This window comes from Carcharhinus amblyrhynchos, chromosome 1 (genome assembly GCF_965287045.1).
Source record: "Carcharhinus amblyrhynchos chromosome 1, sCarAmb.v2.hapA, whole genome shotgun sequence".
Lineage (NCBI taxonomy): Eukaryota > Metazoa > Chordata > Chondrichthyes > Carcharhiniformes > Carcharhinidae > Carcharhinus > Carcharhinus amblyrhynchos.
Window position 1 is genome coordinate 12,875,486 of NC_137324.1, and position 22,351 is coordinate 12,897,836.

The 22,351-nt window shown below is 44.4% G+C and overlaps 1 protein-coding gene across 1 annotated transcript in view; it reads right to left on the reverse strand.

The window, feature by feature from the left end:
- Positions 1-22,351, reverse strand: part of LOC145346307 (dedicator of cytokinesis protein 2-like) — a 1,149,449-nt gene that overhangs the window by 1,030,510 nt on the left and 96,588 nt on the right. Inside the window, exons 3-5 of the mRNA XM_080193520.1 lie at positions 19,252-19,292; positions 15,591-15,646; positions 7,260-7,356 (exon numbers count right to left, since the gene is read on the reverse strand). Of these exons, the coding sequence (XP_080049646.1) occupies positions 7,260-7,356; positions 15,591-15,646; positions 19,252-19,292 (194 nt within the window). The remainder of the gene's footprint in view (positions 1-7,259; positions 7,357-15,590; positions 15,647-19,251; positions 19,293-22,351) is intronic.

A 22,351-nucleotide genomic window follows, 5' to 3' on the forward strand; every position in this document is an offset into this window, starting at 1 on the left:
AAGTAGGATTGTGCCCAAAGGAAAAGTAATAAAAGCAAAATTAAAACTAGGAAAATTTTAAATTGTTGGAAGTTTCTAAAACAATTCACAACCTGTGGGATTGAGAATCTGCACTTACAAGTGTTCACTTGCTGGGCATTGCTATTAATTACAACTTGTAACATTTTTTAGAGAATTTAAGTGGCAATAAAAATGTACACCAACTTTTATGTTGTCTAAAAAGAAGGAGGCTAAGTGTAAGATATCCCTTTGAGAAGCTCATGGCAGAGTGGGACAAATCAATCAGTAATTTGCGACAATTTGCCACGGGTAACTCTTCTGCACCTCTATTTGCTAATTCCAGATTATTTTACAAATTCAAATTTCACTATTTGCCATGGTGGGATTCGAACCCAGGTCCACAGAGCATTAGCTTACGTTTCTGCATTACAAGTCAGGCAGCACAGTGCCACAGTGGTTAGCACTGCTGCCTCCCAGAGCCAGGGACCTGGGTTTGATTCCCGGCTTGGGTCACTCACTGTCTGTGCACAGGCTACATGTTCTCCCCGTGCTTGCATGGGTTTCCTTTGGATGCTCCAATCTCCTCCCACAGTCCAAAAGACATGCTGGTTGGGTGCATTGGCCATGTGAAATTTTCCCTCAGCATACCCGAACAGGTGCCAGAGTGTAGCGACTAGTGGATTTTCGCAGCATCTTCACTGCAGTATTAACATAAGCCTACTTGTAACACGAATAAAGCCACTGCTTTCCCATTTAAAATTCATTTTACCAGCTACGACTCTCACCAGCTTTTACAGGCGCATCATAGAAAGCATTCTTTCTGATGGTATCATAGCTTGGTATGGCTCATAAAACTGTAAGAAACTACAAAGTGTTGTGAATTTAGCCCAGTCCATCATGCAAACCAGCCTCCCATCCATTGGCTCTCTGCACTTCCTGCTGCCTGGGAAAAGCATCCAGCATAATTAAGGACTCCACGCACCCCGGGCATTCTCTCTTCCACCTTCATCCGTTGGGAACAAGATATAAAAGTTTGAGGTCACTTACCAATCGACACAAGAACAGCTTATACTTTTGAATAGACTTAATTTGCATTACGTTGATTTTTCTCTACATCCTGGCTATGACTGTAACACTACATTCTGCACTCTCTCGTTTCCTTCTCCATGAACAGTATGCCTTGACTGTGTAGCAAGCAAGGAACTATGATTTTCACTGTATACTAATACATGTGACAGTAATAAATCAAATCATATCAAATCAAATCATTTTGATATAAAGATCTTTCTTTTGGGTATTACTTGTAAATTTGCTTTTTACAGACTCATTGATCATGGAAATAATCCCCCCGTAAGTTGTTCTTTGATTTCTACACACTGTTTTTACAGTTCATCATGATTTCCATTTAATTTTGTATAAGAAAAGTCTCCCTCTCTGTACCCACCCAGCATTGTATTCCATGAACTGATTTATTTCCCCTTTCCCTCTCAGCCCTTTTCAGTTCCCTGCCACCTTCCATCCCGTCACATCCCATCTCACCAATCCCTCCCCGTCATGAGGGTGACATTTTTAATGAAAGAGTGTCAATCAGAGAGAGTCGCCTGATTAAAAAACATAAGCGCTCAGGGTTAATGGCATTGTGGATCCACTGTTAGAGTTCACTAATTAACATTCACAGCCCTAACCACAGCTGAGGTGATATATGAAAACCACATTGTCACCACAGCTAATCTGAAATTCAACATGAAATATTCAACTGATTTGTGTTAAGTACAGTGGATTTCTGCTTCGCAGCCTGGCAGTCAAAATTTCAATGGAAACCACTGTAGCCACATGCCGATGGTAAGTGACAAGCTTGAAAGTGTCCCATCAGTTTGTAGCCTTGTCATTAGTCACTCTCCCTCTCCCATGTCCCTTCCAGCTGCATCGACACAAAAGGAGTCATTGCTTATTAAGAAAGTATGCCTGATTTTATGCAAAAATGCCATCCCAATTTATTAAAGAAAGTTTTTCATTAATACTTGAAGAAAATGTCAATTGACTTTCCATTAAGATAGATTCAGGTTTGAGTCTCTGAATACTATTAAGCCATTCTGGCCATGCTTTAATGTTCACTGCTCACGAAATCATTCTGTAGCTTTGTTTTTTAGTTCATTCGTGGGACATGGAGGGCATCACTGCCTGTCCAGCATTTATTGCCCATCCCTAGCTGCCCTTGGAGGATAGTCAACCATGTTAGAACATAGAACACTACAGCACAAACAGGCCCTTCGGCCCACAAGTTGCGCCGATCACTTCTATACCTACTAAGCCATAGACCTATCTATAACCCCCAATCCCATTAGATCCCATATACTTATCCAGAAGTCTTTTAAAGGACCCCAGCGAGTTCGCCTCCACCACCACCGACGGCAGCCGATTCCATTCACTCACCACCCTCTGAGTGAAAAATTTACCCCTAACATCACCTCTCTCTCGCAGTGACCATTTCAGCCCGGGGAAATAGCCTCTGAGAATCCACCCTATCTATTCCTCTCAACATTTTATAAACCTCTATCAGGTCGCCTCTCAACCTTGGTCTTTCCAGGGAGAAGAGTCCCAGCTCCCTCAACCTATCTTCATAAGGCATGCCTCCCAATCCAGGCAACACCCTTGTAAATCTCCTCTGCACCCTCTCAATAGCTTCCACATCCTTCCTGTAGTGAGGCGACCAGAACTGCGCACAGTACTCCAAGTGGGGTCTGACAAGAATCTTATAAAGTTGCAGCATCACTGCATGATGTTGCTGTGGACCAGGTGACGACGGCAGATTTCCTTCCCTAAAGAACACTAGTGAACCAGATGGGTTTTTCTGACAATGGTTTCATGGTCATCAGTGGGCTCTGAATTCCAGATTTTCTTTTTTTTTTAAATCAAATTCAAATTCCACCCTCTGTTGTGGCGGGGTTCGAACCCAGGTCCCAGAACATTAGCTGAGTTACTGGATTAATAGCCTATCGGTAATACCACTAGGCCATCACCTCCCCATGACGATATGATAGTGTTCATAGACTTCATGTTGTTCACATGACTCTGATGGACCAAATGGCCTCCTTCTGCATTGCAAAGATTCTGTGATGAGGTTATGGCAGAGCAAAGCTGCCGTGACTGCCTAATAAAAAATAATTGTGCATTTATTCTAAAGAAATAAGAAATTTACATTTATGAAGCGATATTTCATGACCTCGGGGCATGCTGAGGCACTTTAGTATCAGCCATCGCAGAATTGGCAGTGTCAGTCGTAGATCAGTTCACTCACCTCCAGGTTTAAGTCCCATTCCAGTGCCCACCCCATCCCACTCCCCTGTTCCCCTGGCCCCTCATTAGGCTTTCCCACATAGCCAGCAATTGGCCGCCAGCAGGATCTTCCAGTCCCGCCGAAATCTACGTGCTTTTACATCGCTCACCCACCCCACCACCAGGGAACCAATCATGAGGGGACGGGGTTTGTCTGTGGTGGGACTGGAAGATCCAGCCGGCGGAAAGGGCTGGAAAATCCTGCCCTAGGACTTGAGCACAAAAATCAAGGCTGACACTCCAGTGGAGTTCTGAGTGAGGAGGTACCGATTTCCAGATAAGACATTAAACGGAGGCCCTGCCCCCTTGTTTTGTGGATGTGAAAGATCCCGTTGCACTCTTTTGAAGAAGAGCAGGGGAGTTATCCCCAGTTTTCTGCTGGATAATTATCCCTCAACTAACATCACAAAGACAGATTATTTGGTTTTGATCAAACTGCTATCTGTGGGCGTATGTTCAGCACAAATCATCTTCATTCCAAAAGTGACTATGCTCCAAAAAGTGCTTTGAAATGTCTGCTGCTAGTGAAAAGTGCAGCATAAATGCAAATCTTTCTTTCTTTACAGCCAATGGAGCACATTTGAAGTGTAATCACCCAAGAAAGAATGAATAGCCATTACTATCCATTCAGTCAAAGAACTTGAAAGGGATTGCATGACTTTTTTTCATTCATACACCCAATGTGTTGCTGACTGGCCAGCATTTGTTGCCCTAATTACCCTACGGAAGGTGGTGGTGAGCTGCCTTCTTGAACTCCTGCAGTCCCTGAGGTGTAGATATACCCATCATGGTGTTAGGGAGGGAGTTTTAGGATTTTGACCCAGCGACTGCGAAGGAACGGCGATACATTTCCAAGTCAGAGTGGTGAGTGACTTGGAGGGGAACTTCCAGGAGCTGTTGTTTCCAGCTATCTGCTGCTCTTGCCCTTCTAGTTGGTCAGTGGTCAAGGATTTGGAAACCGCTGCCTAAGGTGCCTTGATGAGTTCCTGCACTGCATCTTGTAGATGATATACACGGCTGCCACTGTTCGTCGGTGGTGGAGGGCTTGTGGAAGGGATAGCAATCAAGCAGGCTGCTTTGTCCTAGATGGTGTCAAACTTTTTGAGTGTTATGAAGCTGCACCCATCCAGGAAAATGGGGAATATTCCATCACACTCCTATCTTGTGCCTTGTAGATGGTGGATAGGCTTTGGAGAGTCAGTAGGCGAGTTATTCACTACAGGATCCCTAGCCTTTGACTTGTTCTGGTAGCCACAATATTTTTATGGCTTATCTAGAATCATAATATCTTACAGTGCAGAAGAAGGCCATTCGACCCATCAAGTCTTCACCGACCACAATCCCACCCAGGCCCTAACCCCATAATCCCATAACCCTAGCTAGTCCCTCTGATATGAAGGGGCAATTTAGCATGGCCAATCTATCTAACCTGCATATCTTTGGACTGTGGGAGGAAACTGGAACACCCAGAGGAAACCCACATAGGCACAGGGAGAATGTGCAAACTCTGCACAAACTGTGACCCAAGTCGGGAATCAAATCTGAATTCCTGGTGCTGTGAGGCAGCAGTGCTAACCACCGTGCCACCATGCTGCCCTGTCTTGTTCAGTTTCTGGTCAATGGTAATCCGCAGGATATTGATAATGGGGGATTTAGTGATATCAATGTCATTGAATGTCGTGGGGCGATGGTTAGATCCTCTTTTGTTTGACGCGAATGTAACTTGCCACTTGTCAGCCCAAGCCTGGACATTGCCCTTGTCTTGCTGTATTTGGACACGAATTGCTTCCGTATCTGAGGAGTCATGGATGGTGCTGCACATTGTGCAAACACCAACGAGCGTCCCCACTTCTGACCATATGATAGAAGGAAGGTTACTGATGAAGCAATTGAAGATGGTTGGGCCGAGGAACTATCATCAGGAACTCCTGGAATAGTTCAGGATAAACTAGCGCAATTTTTAGACATCTCTCATTGGAATTTGCCAGATGAATTGCAATGATCTCTTCGATACCTTTATACCCCTGAGTTTATGTGACTCTTGCTTCTGTGTGAATTTGTTGTATGATAAATTTGGCTGCTTGGTTAACCTGAACAATGTGGACTAATAACACAGTGTTTCCCCACATACTGATTGATTCCCTTTGTCTTCATCTGTTACAGTGGTCTTAATATAGCTCAGTCGGAGAGTCAGTTCAGTTAGCTGGATGGCCAGTTAGTGATGCAGAGCAACGCCAACAGTGTGGGTTCAAATCCCGTACCGGCTGAGATTATTCCCAATCTTCTCAACCTTGCCACTCGCCTGAGATCTGGTAATCCTTAGGTTAAATTTGTAGTTGATGCCAAAACATTGTATTTATTCAAGAGGCAGCTGGATATAGCCCTTGGGGTGGATGGGATCAAAGGTTATGGGGAAAAAGCAGGATTGGGCTATTGAGTTGGATGATTAACCATGATTGTGATGAATTGTACAGCAGGCTCAAAGGGCCAAATGGCCTCCTCCTGTTCCTATCGTGTATGTTTCTACATAAATCACCACCAGTCAGCTCTTCCCCTCAAGAAGCCCAGAGAACTCCCATCTTCTATGAATGGTGTTGTGCAGTCTTCTAAGACCACCTGAGAGCATGTGACCTGGGCATTTTTTGTATTGTGAGAACATAATCTTTTCAAACACCCAAAACATTTCTTTCACTATGATCAAGTGTGCAGACAGGAGTTGAAGCATTATTCAATTATCCAATAAATGAAATATCAATGAACTGAACCATTACATCACTTAACCATTGAGAGGAAAACTATTATTCCATTAGTAAATGTTGGATCCTGGAGAGATTAATGTAGAGAGTTCCTTCCTCTATCACTGTCCCAATCATCTCTGTGTGGTCTTGTCAAAGTCAATGATATTGGCAATGGAATCTTTTTGTAGGAGGTTTAACTCTGATCTCTTTGCTAGACTGAAGGTTTATCATTTTTAATCCAAGTTTTTCACCAGGAATATCCTGGTTTTGGGAAAAGGGATCATATTTAAAACATAGGCTGTTCATCCGAAGACCAGAAAGGACAAAACTTTTCAAATGTTTAACCAAAGCCAACCCCATCAAGCAGAACATTGACCACTTCATCACCAGCTCCAAATTGGCTAGAGAGAGGCAATGACATCCATGTCAATGACATTGGTGTGACGGCAATAATCTCTGTCAATGTCAAGAGATAGTCATCAGCTTCAGGAAGCATAGTGGAGGACATGTCCCTGCCTACGTCAACAGGGATGAAGTGGAAATTTTCGAGAGTTTCAATGTTCTAGGTGTTCAGATCACCAACTACCTGTCCTGGTCCCTCCAAGCCTAAACTATAGTTAAGGAAGCCCACCAGAAGCTCTACTTTCTCAGGAGGCTAAGGAAACTCAGCATGTCCGCTACTAATCTCACCAATTTTTACAGATGCACCATAGAAAGTATTCTTTCTGGTTGTATCACAGCTTGGCCTGGTTCCTGCTCCACCCAAGACTGCACAAAACTACAAAAAGTTCATCCAACATGCAAACCACTGTAAATGAGAGAGTTTGGTTGTGACTAGCAAGACTAAACCACCCTCACACAATCGGAAATACCCGACAATATAATGTCGAGGTGGTGCCGGTGCGAGGCGACTTCTTGTAAGCTGTGCCCAGCGTACCTTCTAATTCTACCTACTACTCTCATTCTATGTTTACACCATAGCTATGAGTGTAACAATACATTCTGCACCCTCTCCTTTCCTTCTCTATCAACGGTGTGCTTTGTCTGTAAAATGTGCAAGAAACAATACTTTTCACCGTATACTAATATGTGTGACAATAAATCAAATCAAATCAAATCAGTACTGTTAATAAAAGCCAATGAGGCACAGTTTAAAAACAAGAAGGATTGTTTGGGTTTACTCGCCATGTACAGCTGTTTCCAGATGTTGGACCATTCCCTCAAGGTGGTTGTGATTTCCTGCACCAGGGGCACCTCCGTCGAGACGATGTTCTCCTGGTTGCTTGAGAAACAATGAAAGCTGATGTTAGTCCCTGACGAACAATAAAACCACAATGCTATGGTGCATGCGGAAACCCTCTCTGACCAATTTAACCTCATCCCAAAAATCATAGAATCCCTACGGTGCAGAAGGAGGTCATTCAGCCCATTGAGTCTGCACCAACTCTCCATAAAAGCATCTTATCCAGGCCCAGACCATCCATCCAAGATGCCTCCCCTTGTGGGCTCCTATTCTCAGTTTAAACAGCTGTTTTTAAACTGCATCACTCTAACAATGAAGGACAAAATTCCAGTTGCCTTCTTAATTACCTGCTGCACCTGTAAACCAACTCCTTGAGATCCCTGCACAAAGACACCCAGGTCCCTCTGCACAGCAGCATGCTGCAATTTTTTCTCTTTAAATAATAGTCCATTTTGCTGTTATTTCTACCAAAATGGGTGACCTCACATTTACCAACATTGTACTCCATCGGCCAGACCCTTGCTCACTCAGTTAGACTATCTATATCTCTTTATAGACTTTCAGCATCCTCTGCACACTTTGCTCTGCTGCTCATTTTAGTGTCATCTGTGAATTTTGACACTACGCTTGGTCCCCAACTCCTATGTAACTCCCCATCATCTATGTAAATCATAAATAATTAAGGTCCCAGCACTGATCCCTGAGGCACATCACTAGTCACTGATCGCTAACCAGAAAAACACTCACTATTTGCTTTCTGCTAACCAATCCTCTATCCATGCTGATACATTACCCGTAATACCATGCACCTTTATTTTATGCAGCAGCCTTAGGTGTAGCACCTCGTCAAATGTCTTCTGGAAATCCAGATACACCATATCCACAGGTTCCCCATTGTCCACCACGCACATAATGTTCTCAAAGAATTCCACCAAATTAGTTAAACATGCCCTGCCCTTTAAGAACCCATGCTGCGTCTTCCCAGTGGGACAATTTAGATCCGGATGTCTCTCTATTTCTTTCTTGATGATAGATTCAAGCATTTTCCCTACTACAGAAGTTAAGCTAATCGACCTACAGTTTCCCACCTTTTGTCTACCTCCTTTTTTAAACAGTGGTGTCACATTTGCTGTTTTCCAATCTGTGGGAACCACCCCAGAATCCATAAAATTACAATAAGTGTTTTTACTATCACCCCCATCTCTTTTTGTGTCCTGGGATGCATTCCATCAGGGCCACCTTTGCCCACCTTTAGCCCAGTTAGCTTGTCTAACACTACTTCTTTCGTGTTAATGACAGTTTCTAGGTCCTCACCTGCCATAGCCTTCCTGTCATCAATTTTTGGCATGTTATTTGTGTCTTCCACTGTGAAGACCGACACAAAATACCTGCTCGATGCCTCAGCCATTTTCTCATTTTCAGTTATTACATCCCCCTTCTGATCCTCTAAAGGACCACTGTTTACTTTAACCACTCTTTTTTGTTTTACATATTTGTACAAACCTTAGCTATCTGTTTTTATAGCTAGTTTACCCTCATAATCCATCTAACTTCCCTTTATAGTTTTTTGTGGCTTTCTGTTGACTTTTAAAGATTTCCCAAACCTCCTTTTTTCCCACTAATCTTTGACACTGTATATGCATTTTCTTTCAATTTGATACTCTCCTTTTTTTCCTCAGATACCCATGGCTGATTATCTCTTTTTTTTAACAGTCCCTCCTTATCACTGGTATACATTTTTGCTGAGCACTGTGAAAAATTGCTTTGAAAGTCCTCTGCTGTTTCTCAATTGTCCCACCATAAAGAGTTTTTGATCTCAGTCTCCCTTAGCCAACTCGTCCCTTATCCCATTGTAGTCTCCTTTGTTTAAGCACAAGACACTGGTATTGGATATTACCTTCTCATGCTCCATCTGTATTTTAAATTCAGCCATACTGTGATCGCTTCTTCCCAGAGGATCCCCAATGTAAGATCACTAATTATTTCTGCATCATTACACAGGACCAGATCTAGGATAGCTTTCTCTCCTCACAGATTCCATTAAACACTGCTCAAGGAAGCTATTGCGGAGACATTCTATGAACTCCCCCTCAAGATTACCTTGACCAACCTGGTTTGACCAATCGGCATGTAAGTTAAAGCCCCCCAAATTAATTGTTGTACCAGTTTTACGTGCATCAATTATTTCTTTATTTCTCGCCTTATCATGATGTGATTATTTGGTGGCCTATAGGCTACTCCTATCAGTGACTTTTTCTCCTTACGCTTTTTAATTTTCACCCAAATGGATTCAATCATTTTTTTCCATAGAACTTATATCATCTCTCACTACTGCCCTGATGACATCCATAAATATCAGAACTACACCACCTCCTTCTCTTCCTATCTGTCCCCCTGAACAGTCTGACACCCCTGGATATTTAACTCCAAGTCATGACCATCCTGCAACCATGTCTCTGTAACGGCCACCAGGTCATACTCATTTGCGACGATTTGCACCTGGGACCAATGACCATAGTTCTATTGGTTTTACGATAGCTATAGAGAATGATAGGCCTGGCCCAAGAGTTAAAATTCTAAATTGAGACAAGGCCAATTTTGATGATATGAGGCAGGAACTGTCAAAAGTTAATTGGGGGAGTCTGTGAGAAGGCAAAGGAACATCTGGGAAGTAGAAGGTTTTCAAAAGTGTGTCAACCAGGGTTCAGGGTAAATACATTCCTCTTAGATGAAGGGTAAGGCTGGCAGAAGTAGGGAACCCTGGATGACTGGGGATATTGAGGTCCTGGTCAAGAAGAAGAAGGACATAAATAGGCAGCTGGGATTGAGTGAATCCCTTGAAGAGTACAAGGGGTGTAGGAGTCAAGTTAAGAGAAAAATCAGGAGGGTAAAAAGGGGACACAAGATTATTTTGGCCGATAAAGCAAAGAATCCAAAGAGCTGCTACAAATACGTAAAGGGCAAAAGAGTAACAAGGGAGGGAGTAGGGCCTCTTAAGGATCAACAAGATTGTCTATATGCAGACCCACAGGAGATGGGTGAGATCCTAAATGAATATTTCATAACAGTACTTACTGTTGAGAAAAGAATGGACGTCAGGGAACTTGGGGAAATAAATAATGATGTCTTGAGGAGTGTACATATTATAGAGAAGGAGGTGCTGGAAGTCTTAAAGTGCATCAAGGTAGATAAATCCCCAGGACCTGATGAAGTGTATCCCAGGATATTGTGGGAGGCTAGGGAGAACATAAGAACATAAGAAATAGGAGCAGGAGTAGGCCAACTAGCCCTTCGAGCCTGCCCCGCCATTCAATAAGATCATGGCTGATCTGTCGTGGCTCAGTTCCACATTCCCGCCCTCTCCCCATAACCCTTAATCCCCTCGCTTATCAAAAACCCACCAACCCGCGTCTTAAAAATATTTAGCGAGGTAGCCTCCACCACTTCTGGGTCCCCTAGCACAGATATTTGAATCACCGATAATCACAAGTGAGGTGCCTGAAGATTGGAGAGTGGCAGATGTTGTGCCTTTGTTTAAAAAGGGCTGCAGGGAAAAGCTTGGGAACTACAGGCCAGTGAGCCTCACATCTGTGGTGGGTAAGTCATTGGAAGGTATTTTAAAACACCAGATCTGCAGGCATTTAGAGATGCAAGGACAGATTCAGGACAGTCAGCACGGATTTGTGAGTGGACAATCATGTCTCATAAATTTAATTGAGTTTTTGAAGGGGTAACCAAGAAGGTAGATGAGGGCAATGCAGTTGATGTTGTCTAAATAGACTTTAGCAAGACCTTTGACAAGGCACTGCATGATAGGTTGTTTCATAAGTTTAAATCTCATGGGATCCAGGGTGAGGGAGTAATTTGTTACAAAATTGAGTTGATGACAGAAGGTAGAGGGTAGTTGTAGAGGGTTGTTTTTCGAACTGGAGTCCTGTGACCAGTGGTGTGCCTCAGGGATCATTGCTGGATCCACTGCTATTTGTCATTTATATTAATGATTTGGATGAAAATATAGGGGGCATGGTTCGTACGTTTGCAGATGACACCAAGATTGGTAGCATATTGGACAGTGAAGAAAGTTATCTTGGATTGCAAAGGGATCTTGGCCATGGGGAATGTGGGAATAAGGTGGGGGAGAAGGCGTGGGTAAGGTGCTCTGTCAGAGAGTTGGTGCAGACACAATGGGCCGAATGGCCTCCTTGCACTGTAACGATTCTGTGAAAAATGGGCCAGAGTCCAGGAGGGTTAATTTTTCTCTTTTTGAATGATAATAATTACGTGTCACTGAAAATCTACACTGATGAGTTACTCTCATACAACCTCCCACTCAGATTTGTATAGATTCACTCTGCTCATCTCTGTGAGGCTAAGTCACCAAGTACTTGTCAAGGGAGATCATCCCGCACGTCGATATTTTCAAGGACTGCTCCTATTAACATGCCAATGCTAATTTTTAAACGTTGTTTTCTCTCTCTGTCTCCTGAATACCAATTCCCGTAATAGTTCGGAACTGGTGGTCTCTGAAATACAAATAAACAGTCGGTTTTGCAGACCGCACATGAGGTTGAAGTGAGGTGGGATCTGATGGTTCCAGCAATGGGTCTGTCCACTGACTGGAGAGCTGATAGCAACCCTGTTGCAGCCACTCTGGCTCCTGCCTCGACACGACTCCATATTAATAAGGCACTCCTCTTATTGGCAATGGGATCCTCGGTGTCCTCAGGGAGAGTTTCCTGCTGTAAGAGCAGTGAGCCAACAGAGGCCGGTACTGTGTGGCCCCCCAGGGATGGTGTCCACTGCAGGTCCTAGAGTAGGTCCGGGCTGAGGATAGTCACTGGAGGCCTGGAGAAAAGATCAGTGAGGCGGACCAATTCAGAAGTGATGGAGTGAGGGTGGGGGGAGGTAGATAGGGGGAGTTGGGGGGAAGGGGAGTTGGTTTAGAGGGCAGATCTCCCCACACATGTGGTTCCTGCCACCGCCTGCTCTCTCCATTTGATACACCAGGTGCTCAAGTATACCTCATACCTGCCAGGGTTTACTGGATTGGGGTGGGGTGGGGTGTTGCTGGTGTGGTATGCAAGAGGCTGCTACAGGAGGTCCTTCAGTGGTCCACTGTGAAAGGTGGCATTTAAAATGCAAGTTCTTTCTCTCTACTCTGATAGCAACAAAAAAAAGAGTCAAATGGAGCGAGAGAAACTGAAGGATTTCAACTGAGTCTTTTTGCACAGTTCAAGCAAATGGATATAAGTGTCAAGAGTTAACTATCAAATGCAGAAAACAAAAATATCAGTTTAAAATATAATTAAAAGTGTAGTGACACCAGGAAACAACATTTAGATTTCCAAATGTAACTCATTCTGCCTAAGAGCCAAGGATAAGGTTCCGTGAAGCTACTGTAATGAATAATTAAGGAATAAGATGTGTGGGAGTACATTAGATTGGAATTGCTTGCACGCAGAGTTGGTCAAAGACAAGAGCACAAAATGAATTTTTTCATCAAATTGCTGCCCGTGATGTGAAATGGGTTGCAAATTCCATATAGCAGGCTAGAATATTTTCAACCTAACCTTTAATATTATGAGAACAGTAAAATTGCTGACAGAATGAGAACATTTTTCAATCTCAGCTACTGTCCCCCAGATCTGGACACTAGCTTCATAAAAAGGGGTCACTTTACAGCAAGAAACTGCTCTGAGCTGAGAATGATGATCAACCTGGTTTTCCCCAGAGAGACATAGAAACTAGAAGCAGGAGTAGGCCATTCGTCCCTTCGAGCCTGTTCCACCATTCATTTTAATCATGTGTGATCATCGAATTCAATATCTTAATTCCCCCCTTTTTCCCCCATATCCGTTGATCCCTTTAGCCACTAAAGCCATATCTAACTTATTGTTGAAATCTGAAAACATTTTGGCCCTGAGAGCAAAATCTAATTTCTTCTTGAAACCAGACAACTATTTTCTGTGGGAGTGAATTCCATACATTCTGGGTGAAGAAATTTCTCCACACCTCAGTTCTAAAAGGTTTACTTCTTATCCTCAAACTGTGACCCCTGGTTCTGGATGCCCCCAATCCCCCCACCCCCGACTATCAGGAACATTCTTTCTGAATCTACCCTGTCTAATCCTGTTGGAATTTTGATAGTTTCTGTGAGATCCCCTCTCACTCTTCTAAACTCCAGTGAATATAATCCGAACTGACTTAGTCTCTCCTCATATTGCAGACCTGCCAAACCAGGAAACAGTCTGGTAAACCTTAGCTGTACTCCCTCTATAGCAAGGACATCCTTCCTCAGATAAGGAGACCAACACTGCACACAAGACTCCAGGTATGGCCTCATCAATGCCCTGTACAATTGCAGCAAAGCGTAGAAAAGTATTGAAACATAGAAGGAAGGAGCAGGAGGTGGCCATTTGACCCTTGGAGCCTGCTCTGCCATTCATCACGATCGTGGCTGATCTGTCCAACTCGATCGCCTAATCCTGCTTTCTCCCCATAACCTTTGACCCCATTTGCCCCCAAGTGCTATATCCAGCTGCCTCTTGAATACATTCAATCTTTTGGCATCAACTACTTCCTGTGCTAATGAATTTCACAGGCTCACCACTCTTTGACTGAAGAAATGTCTCCTTATCTTCGTCCTAAATGTCCTACCCTGAGTCTTTCGACTGTGACCCCTGGTTCTGGCCACTCCCACCATTGGGGAGATACTCCCTGAATCTACCCTACCTAGTCTATCCCTATTCCTATGCTCAAAACCTCTAGCTACGATAAGTTTTTCCCTGAGCTACTTTGCTTCAATGAATTGCCATCTGATAAACCAATTCCTGTCCTATTCCTTGTGCTTCAAACCCAATATCACTCACTGAATCCATTGAACACACTTCTATGTTTCCGATAATGACCAGCTGGGAGGAACCGCTTCCTCTCACTGAACAGAAAAAATATTCCTGCTTTGAATCTGATTAAATACCGGATGGCACGGTAGCACAGCGGTTGGCACTGCTGCCTCGCAGCGACCTGGGTTTGATTCCCGGCTTGGGTCACTGTCTGTGCGGAGTCTGCACGTTCTCCCCATGTCTGCATGGGTTTCCTCCAGGCTCTCCGGTTTCCTCCCACAGTCTGAAAGACGAGCTGGTTAGGTGCATTGGCCAGGCTAAATTCTCCCTCAGTGTACCCGAACAGACGCAGGAGTGTGGTGACTCGGGGATTTTCTGGGTAACTTCATTAAAGTGTTAATGCAAGCCTACTTGTGGCACTAATAAATGAATAAAACCCTACCCATCCCATTACAATTTTAAATGGAAACCGCTTGGATCCTCCTTTTATAGATGTGCAGATTTAATCCTGATGCCATTTTGAAAGAACTACAGTTTTTCCCAGTGGACTGAAGCTTCCGGAACAAGGATCAACAGCAAAGGTGGGGACAGGAAGAGCAGAAATCCAGTTTCCCTTCTGGAAACTGGACCCTGGAAACCCCACCACCCTCACACCCGCCCCTCTCCCTGTCCCCCAACTCCCACAACTGTTGTAAACGTAGCCCAGTACGTCATGCAAACCAGCCTCCTATCCATTGACTTCTTCTACACTTTCCACTGCCTCAGAAAATCAGCCAGCATAATCAAGGACCCCATGCACGCACTCTGGACACACACACTCTTCCATCTCCTTCTGTCAGGAAAAAGATAGAAAAGTCTGAGGTCACGTACCTATCAACTCAAGAACAGCTTCTTCCCTGCTGCTGTCAGACTTTTGAATGGACCGTACTCGCATTAAGTTGATCTTTCTCTATACCCTAGCTATGGTTGTCACAGTACATTCTGCACTGTCTCCTTTCCTTCTCTATGAACGGTAATAGCCATGATGTGGAGATGCCAGTGTTGGATTGGGTGGTCACATTAAGAAGTCTCATAACGCCAGGTTAAAGTCCAACAGGTTTATTTGGTAACACGAGCTTTCAGAGTGCTGCTCCTTCGTCGCAGGGTAGGATGGGAGATTTCATTCCCAAAAGGGCATTAGTGAACCAGATGGGTTTTTCCAACTGTCGACAATGGTTTCATGGTCATCAGTAGATTCTTAATTCCAGGTATTTTTATTGGATTCAAATTCCACTGTCTGCTGTGGTGGGATTTGAACCCAGGTCCCTGAGAATTAGCTGAGAGTCTGGATTAATAGTCCCATGATAATACCACTAGACCATCACCTCCCCTCAGATCCACCCAAGCAACACTTCAATAAGTCATAGGGTTTGCCAACATTAATACACTTACCCTCTGAGCTCAACAACTGCATTTTTGATGTGAATAATTGAGGCAGGAAATATTCCCTGTGGAGAGAGTGAGAGCACAGAATTATTTTCCTGGTATAATGTCTGACTGCAGACAGGAAGGACACCAAGCACTCAAAGAGAGCTGATTGATGCGAAAATATCCCATTCATCGACATTTACATTCCATTTCACTGCCATATTGTTTTAAATCAACAATGACCTTTTGCCAACCTGAAGAAAGTTCCAGAACACTCCACTGAGGTGATTTTTAAAGGAGTAAAATGCAGCATCTCAGTCAAACTAATAGAAGCCACAAGATGAAAGAAAAATTCCAAATCATAGGGCAATTTGGTGGCCCAGCGGCACAGTGGTTAGCACTGCTGTCTCACAGTGCCGAGGACCTGGGTTCAATTCTGGCCTTGGGTCACTGTCTGTGTGGAGTTGAATGGCGGGGCAGGCTCAAAGGGCTAGATGGCCTACTCCTGCTCCTATTTCTTATGTTCTTATGGAGTTTGCACATTCTCCCCGTGTCTGCGTGGGTTTCCTCAGGGTGCTCTGGTTTCCTCCCACAGTCCGAAAGATGTGCTGGTCAGGTGGATTGGCTGCGCTAAATTGCTCCTTAGTGTCAGGGGGATTAGCAGGGTAAATATGTGAGGACACAGGGATAAGAACTGAGTGGGATTATTGTTCGGTGCGGACTCGATGGGTCGAATGGCCTCCTTCTGCACTGCAGGGGTTCTATTAATGTGACCCTTCTTCCAATTCGGATGAAAGGTCATTGAATTTCTCTCTCCATTGATACTGCCTTAGTATTTTCAGCATTTTTATTGCTAAATTTAACAACATACTGTGCGGAGTTTGCACATTTTCCCCATGTCCGCTGGGTGTTTCGGCTTGTTCCGCTGGGTTTCCTCCAGGTTTTTCGGCTTGTTCCTACAGTCCAAAGATACTCATCTTTGGTTGATTGACCATGCTAAATTTCTCCTCAGTGTCAGGGGGACTAGCATGGTAAATACATGGGGCTATGGGGATAGGGCCCGGGTGGGATCGTTGACACTGCAGGCTCAATGGGCCAAATGGCCTCTTTCTGCACTGTGTAATTCTATGATTCTAATATAAACAGGATACGTTTTTAGTTAAAAAGAACTTCATATCTCTCACTGGGATGGATTTTTACTTTATTCACTGGTGTTAAGTAGATAATAATGAATTGCCAGCATATTTTACAATTCCTCCCACTTTTCCTTTCATTCCAGCCAACCTTGCGTGATGTAAAACAAGCTGCCAACTCCCGTGTTACACTAATGTACAAAGTCAGAATCTACCTCAATGTAGATTTGCTTTGTCAAACCAAGTTAAGTGTGATTAATCTGAAAATGATTACGCGTAACTTGGCTTGACAAGTAAGCTCCTTTGGCTCAGTGCCACACAGGAACTTAGATCATGTCCCAGATGTTATCGGTTGGACACTGTTCCTGTACTGCACTTGCTAAAGTACTTCCTGTTCCGAGAACTTCTGACAGGAAATGGATGAGCAATAGTACTTACTCTCTCAAGCGTGTATGGAAGATAGAGAAACTGAAATTTAAGAGAAGTGACCCCCCCCCCGCCCACTTTTCTCCTCAATTGAAAGCAGTGAAGTGGAGTTCTGTATCCTTCTCGATGCCCTCCATCAGTGACCAAGCGGCAGTGAACCTAAACAGCCATTGGTGGCGGTGACTGTTAACCAATAAGCATGGCCCAATGGCACAGTGGTTAGCACTGCTGCCTCACAGCGCCAAGGGTTCAGTTGCAGCCTTGGGTTACTGCCTATGCAAAGTTTGTGCGTTCTCCCCAATTCTGCATGGGTTTTCTCCGCTCTCCCCCTGCACTCCAAAGGTGTGCAGATTAGGTAGATTGACTGTGCTAAGTTGCCCCTTCATGTCCCAAGATGTGAAGGTTAGGGGGGATTGGCAGGGTAAAGATGTGGGGTTATGAGGATAGGGGGTCTGTAAGATGTTTTGGGATAGGCAGCATGGCCTCATTCTGCACTGTAGGGATTCTATGGTGGGCAGCACGGTGCCACAGTGGTCAGCATTGCTGCCTCACAGCGCCAAGGACCCAGGTTCAATTCCGGCCCCGGGTCAGTGTCTGGGCGGAGTCAGCACATTCTTCTTGTGGGAGGAAACCGGAGCACACAGAGGAAACACACAGGGAGTGTGAGTGTGTGTGTGTGTGTGTGCGTGTGTGTGCGTGTGAGTGCGTGTGTGTGTGCGTGTGTGTGTGTGTGTGTTTCCTCCAGGTGCTCCAGTTTCCTCAAACAGCCTAAAGGTGTGCAGCTTAAGTGCTTTGACCCATGATAAGTTGCCAAAGATGTGCAGGGTAGGTGGATAAGCATGGTAAATTGTCAAGAGGATTGGCAGGGGCAAGTACATGGGATTGCCAGGGTGGGACTTGGGGTGGGATTGCTGTTGGTGCAGGCTCGATGGGCCAAATGGCACTGTCAGGATTCTGTGATTTTATGATTCTATGAACTAGGGGAGTCACAGAAACTGCGAGATCAGGCAGGAACGATTGGCTCAAAAAGCAGACGGCCGCACATCTTCACTGTTTAAGTCAGTCCTGCTGCCTGCAGCAGCAGTGCTTCTGCTTTCAGCCCAGCAGTGCAGAACCATTGAGCTATTAATCATCATCTCAGCCTGGCCTACAGATACTTGTTAAAGGGAAGTTAGATAAGCAGATGAGAGAGAAAGGGTAAAGAACAGTGTGGTGATGGTGTTATCATAATTACTGGTACAAACCATTTGAGCTGAATAGCCTATCTATCTTGTTGTAAATCTTCACAGGGATTGTTTAACGCCTTCTCTGCCAGTCACTTTTTAATGAAGGCGTTCACCTTTTGCTGGGAGCGTGTCCGCTATGGAGCTTTGTTTCATTTTGCACCTGATTTGTCTCAGGTACCCACCATTTGTGCCTCTAAGTGTTTCATCTGAGGATGGGCAGACAGAGAGAAATGATTTTCCCCGTGGGGGTGAATCGTAGAATCCTACAGTGCAGAAAGGAGGCCATTCAGCCCACTGAGCCTGCACCGACAACAATCCCAACCAGGCCCTGTCCCAATAACCCCACATGTTTAGCCAGTTAATCCCCCTGCCACTAAGGGGCAATTTAACATGGCCAATCCGCACATCTTTGGACTGTGGGAGGAATCCCGAGCACTCAGAGGAAACCCACGCACGCACGGGGAAAAGTGCAAACTGCACATAGACGGTGACCTCAGGCCAGAATTGAACCTGATGCTCTGAGGCAGCAGTGCTAACCACTGTGCCGCTGGGCCATCCAAAACAAACGGGGCATAACCCTAAAATTAAAGCTGTGATAATATCTAGAATAAATTTAACCAGGGTTGGAAGCCCTGTCAGATTTCAGTAGAAATCTTGGAGCAAGGACCTCCTTCCCCTGTTAAGAGTAAATTCAAATCCAAATTACAATGTGTGGCACAGGACAAATTAAATGGTAATGAAAAGCTAAATTATTTCATATTATTCCCAAATCAAAATTGAAAAGTAAGAACATTTCTCTTTCTGGATTTTCTTTCTCACAATTGACTGATTGTCTGCATTTCTATCTCATTCTATCTGTTAACGTTGATGAGAAAATCTGCAAAAATTTATCAGACTTACCGTAATAGATCTGTTCTTCAGAGAATACCCTCTGTACCAACCTAGGGAACAGAAACAAAGCTAGTGTTACTGCCAATAAAAACAAGGGCAATACATGTTTATTTCACTGCTGGTGGGTTTTGGGAGATCAGGGAGGATCAGTGGCCCTTGGTTCAATTCAAATAGCCTTTCAATGGCTAAGGAAATTCAATATGGCCGCTACGACTCTCATCAACTCTACAGATGCACCATAGAAAGTATTCTTTCTAGTTGTATCACAGCTTGGTATAGCTCCTGCTCTGCTCAAGACCGCACAAAACTACAAAGGATCATGAATGTTGTCCAGTCCATCACACAAACCAGCTGTCCATCCATTGACTCTGTCTACACTTCCCACTGCATTGGAAAAGCAGCCAGCATGATCACGGACCCCATGCACCCTGGACATTCTCTCTTCCATCGAGAAAAAGATACAAAAATCAAAGGCCACTTACCAACCGACTCAAGAACAGCTTCTTCCCTGCTACCATCAGACTTTTGAATGGACCTTCCTTGTATTAAGCTGATCTTTCTCAACACCCTAGCTATGACCGTAACATTACATTCTGTACCCTCTCCTTTCTCCATGTAGTGTATACTTTGTCTGTATAGCACAGAGGAAACAATACTTTTCACTGTATGTTAATACATGTGACAATAAAGAATCAAATCAAATCAAGGTTCACATATGAAGATAGGTGAATGAGTTATTGGAAGATGGGCAAAACTTCCTGAAGCAGAACTCCTGGGAGTTGCCTTGCAGGGCAGGAAGATAGAAGATAAGAAGAACGGTGAAAAATGAATGAGGGAAAATAATTGGTAATTCATGCAACCTTTTCTACCGTGCCTCCGAAACCCATGACCTCAACTAGCAAGAAAGACATGGACATCAGATGTATGGGAACAGCATCACTTTCAAGTTGCCTGTCACAGCAGCAATGTAATGCTGCCAAAAAAACACAAGAGCAAGACATGTTTCTTTCACTGTTGGTGGGTAACGTAATGTCAAATTTTTAGGGGACATCAAAAAATAGGGGACATTAAAGAATTACACCAAGCCAAAAGAGGGACTGGTGGATATTTCATCGTTGTGTTTAAGTAGGTTAGGATTGTTTTTGCTGGAGTTCAGATGAATGAGGGGGAAATCTCATCGAGACTAATAAAATTCTAACAAGACTAGACAGGTGGATGCAGGGAGGATGTTCCTAATGGTGGGGGAGCACTGAGCCAGAGATCACAGTCTGAGGATTCGGGGTGAGCGTTTAGGACAAAGATGAAGAGACATTTCTTTACCCAAAGAGTGATGAGCCTGTGGAATTCATTACTACAGGAAGTAGTTGATGCCAAAAGATTGAATGTATTCAAGAGACAGCTGGATATAACACTTGGGGCAAACGGGATCAAAGGTTAAGGGGAGAAAGCAGGATTGGGCTATTGAGTTGGATGATCAGCCATGATTGCGATGAATGACCTCCTCCTGCTCCTATCTTCTATGTTTCCTTGTGTCTGTGTGAACCCCTTTATACCCTCAATTCTCCAGATCTCTAAAACCACCATCAATCCATGGAGATTTCTGTGTTCCTGCAATTGTCAGCTTTTGAAGGAATGGTGAGCTTCTTTGCCCCATCATTGGTGACCGTGCCTCCGGTTAACTAGACCTGCGCTCTGGAATCCCCACCTGAACCCACTCGACCTCACGCTCCCCCCACCCCCCCACCCCACCCCCACCTCTCTCTCTCTCTGCTTTTAAGTTGTCACGTTAAACGTCTCACTTTGACAAATCCTTTGGTCATCTCTCCTTAGTTGGTTCAGATGGCTGAATTTTTCCGGCAGTTCCCGCCGGTGGAATCTTCCAGAATCACTGACATTGAGCCCCCAGCCTCCCCACCACGCGTCTCCCTGTGGTGGATGGCGCGATCAATGGTAAAACCCTTTGGCGATGGTGGGACTGGATGGTCCTGCAATGGTGGCTGCTTCTGCCACCTCAAAGCACTGCAGCGATGGGCATGGAAACCCGGCCAGTGTTAGATTCTTCCTGATACGGCTTCTATAAAGAACCTTGGGGTGTTTTGCTGCATGGAATATGACATATAAGGATGTGGAGTCATTGGAAATGGTGCAGAGGAGGTTTACCAGGATGTTGCCTGGTATGGTGGGAAGGTCTCATGAGGAAAGGCTGAGGGACTTGAGGTTATTTTCGTCAGAGAGAAGAATGTTACGAGGTGACCTAATTGAGGCATACAAGATGATCAGAGGGTTAGATAGGGTGAACAGTGAGAGCCTTTTACCTCGGATGGTGATGGCTAACACGAGGCAACATGGCTTTAAATTAAGGGGTGGTAATTATAGGACGGATGTCAGAGGTAGGTTCTTTATTCAGAGGGTAGTAAGGACATGGAATGCCCTGCCTGCAGCAGTTGTGGACTCGCCAACTTCAAGGGCATTCAAATGGTCAGTGGATAGACATATGGATAACATTGGAATAGTTTAGGTTACAGGGTCATTAGATTGGTTCCACTGGTCGGTGCAACATCGAGGGCCGAAGGGCCTGTACTGCGCTGTAATGTTCTATGTTCTATATAAATGCAAATTATTGTCGAATGACAGATGGAGAGGGAATTTCAGACCTTACCAACCCTTACAGGAACATGTGCAGATTCAGGCCGCTCCTCAATTGGACAATAACAGAGTGTTGCCCCCGGGCTGTTTATAAGGATGGATCCTGTCCTGACCTCTAAGTTGGGACTGTTAAGGTCATGCCGGTGCTCAGGCCAAATACATTGTATTTTTTTTATATAAGTGCAAACACTACGAGACAGCTGGTTATGTTAACAGGGAGAGATTTATTCATGGAGACAGCATGCAATTGCAGCAGACCAGCAGTTGAAGCCAAGCTCTGTTCTGCTGAACAGAATCTAGAGCAGATTGTTTGAGACAAGTTTGCAGGCCCCTTGCTCATTCATCTTGCCAGCTTAGAACATAGAAAAACCATAGCACAAACAGGCCCTTTGGCCCACAAGTTGCGCCAAACACATCCCTACCTACTAGGCTTACCTATAACCATTTATCTTACTAAATCCCA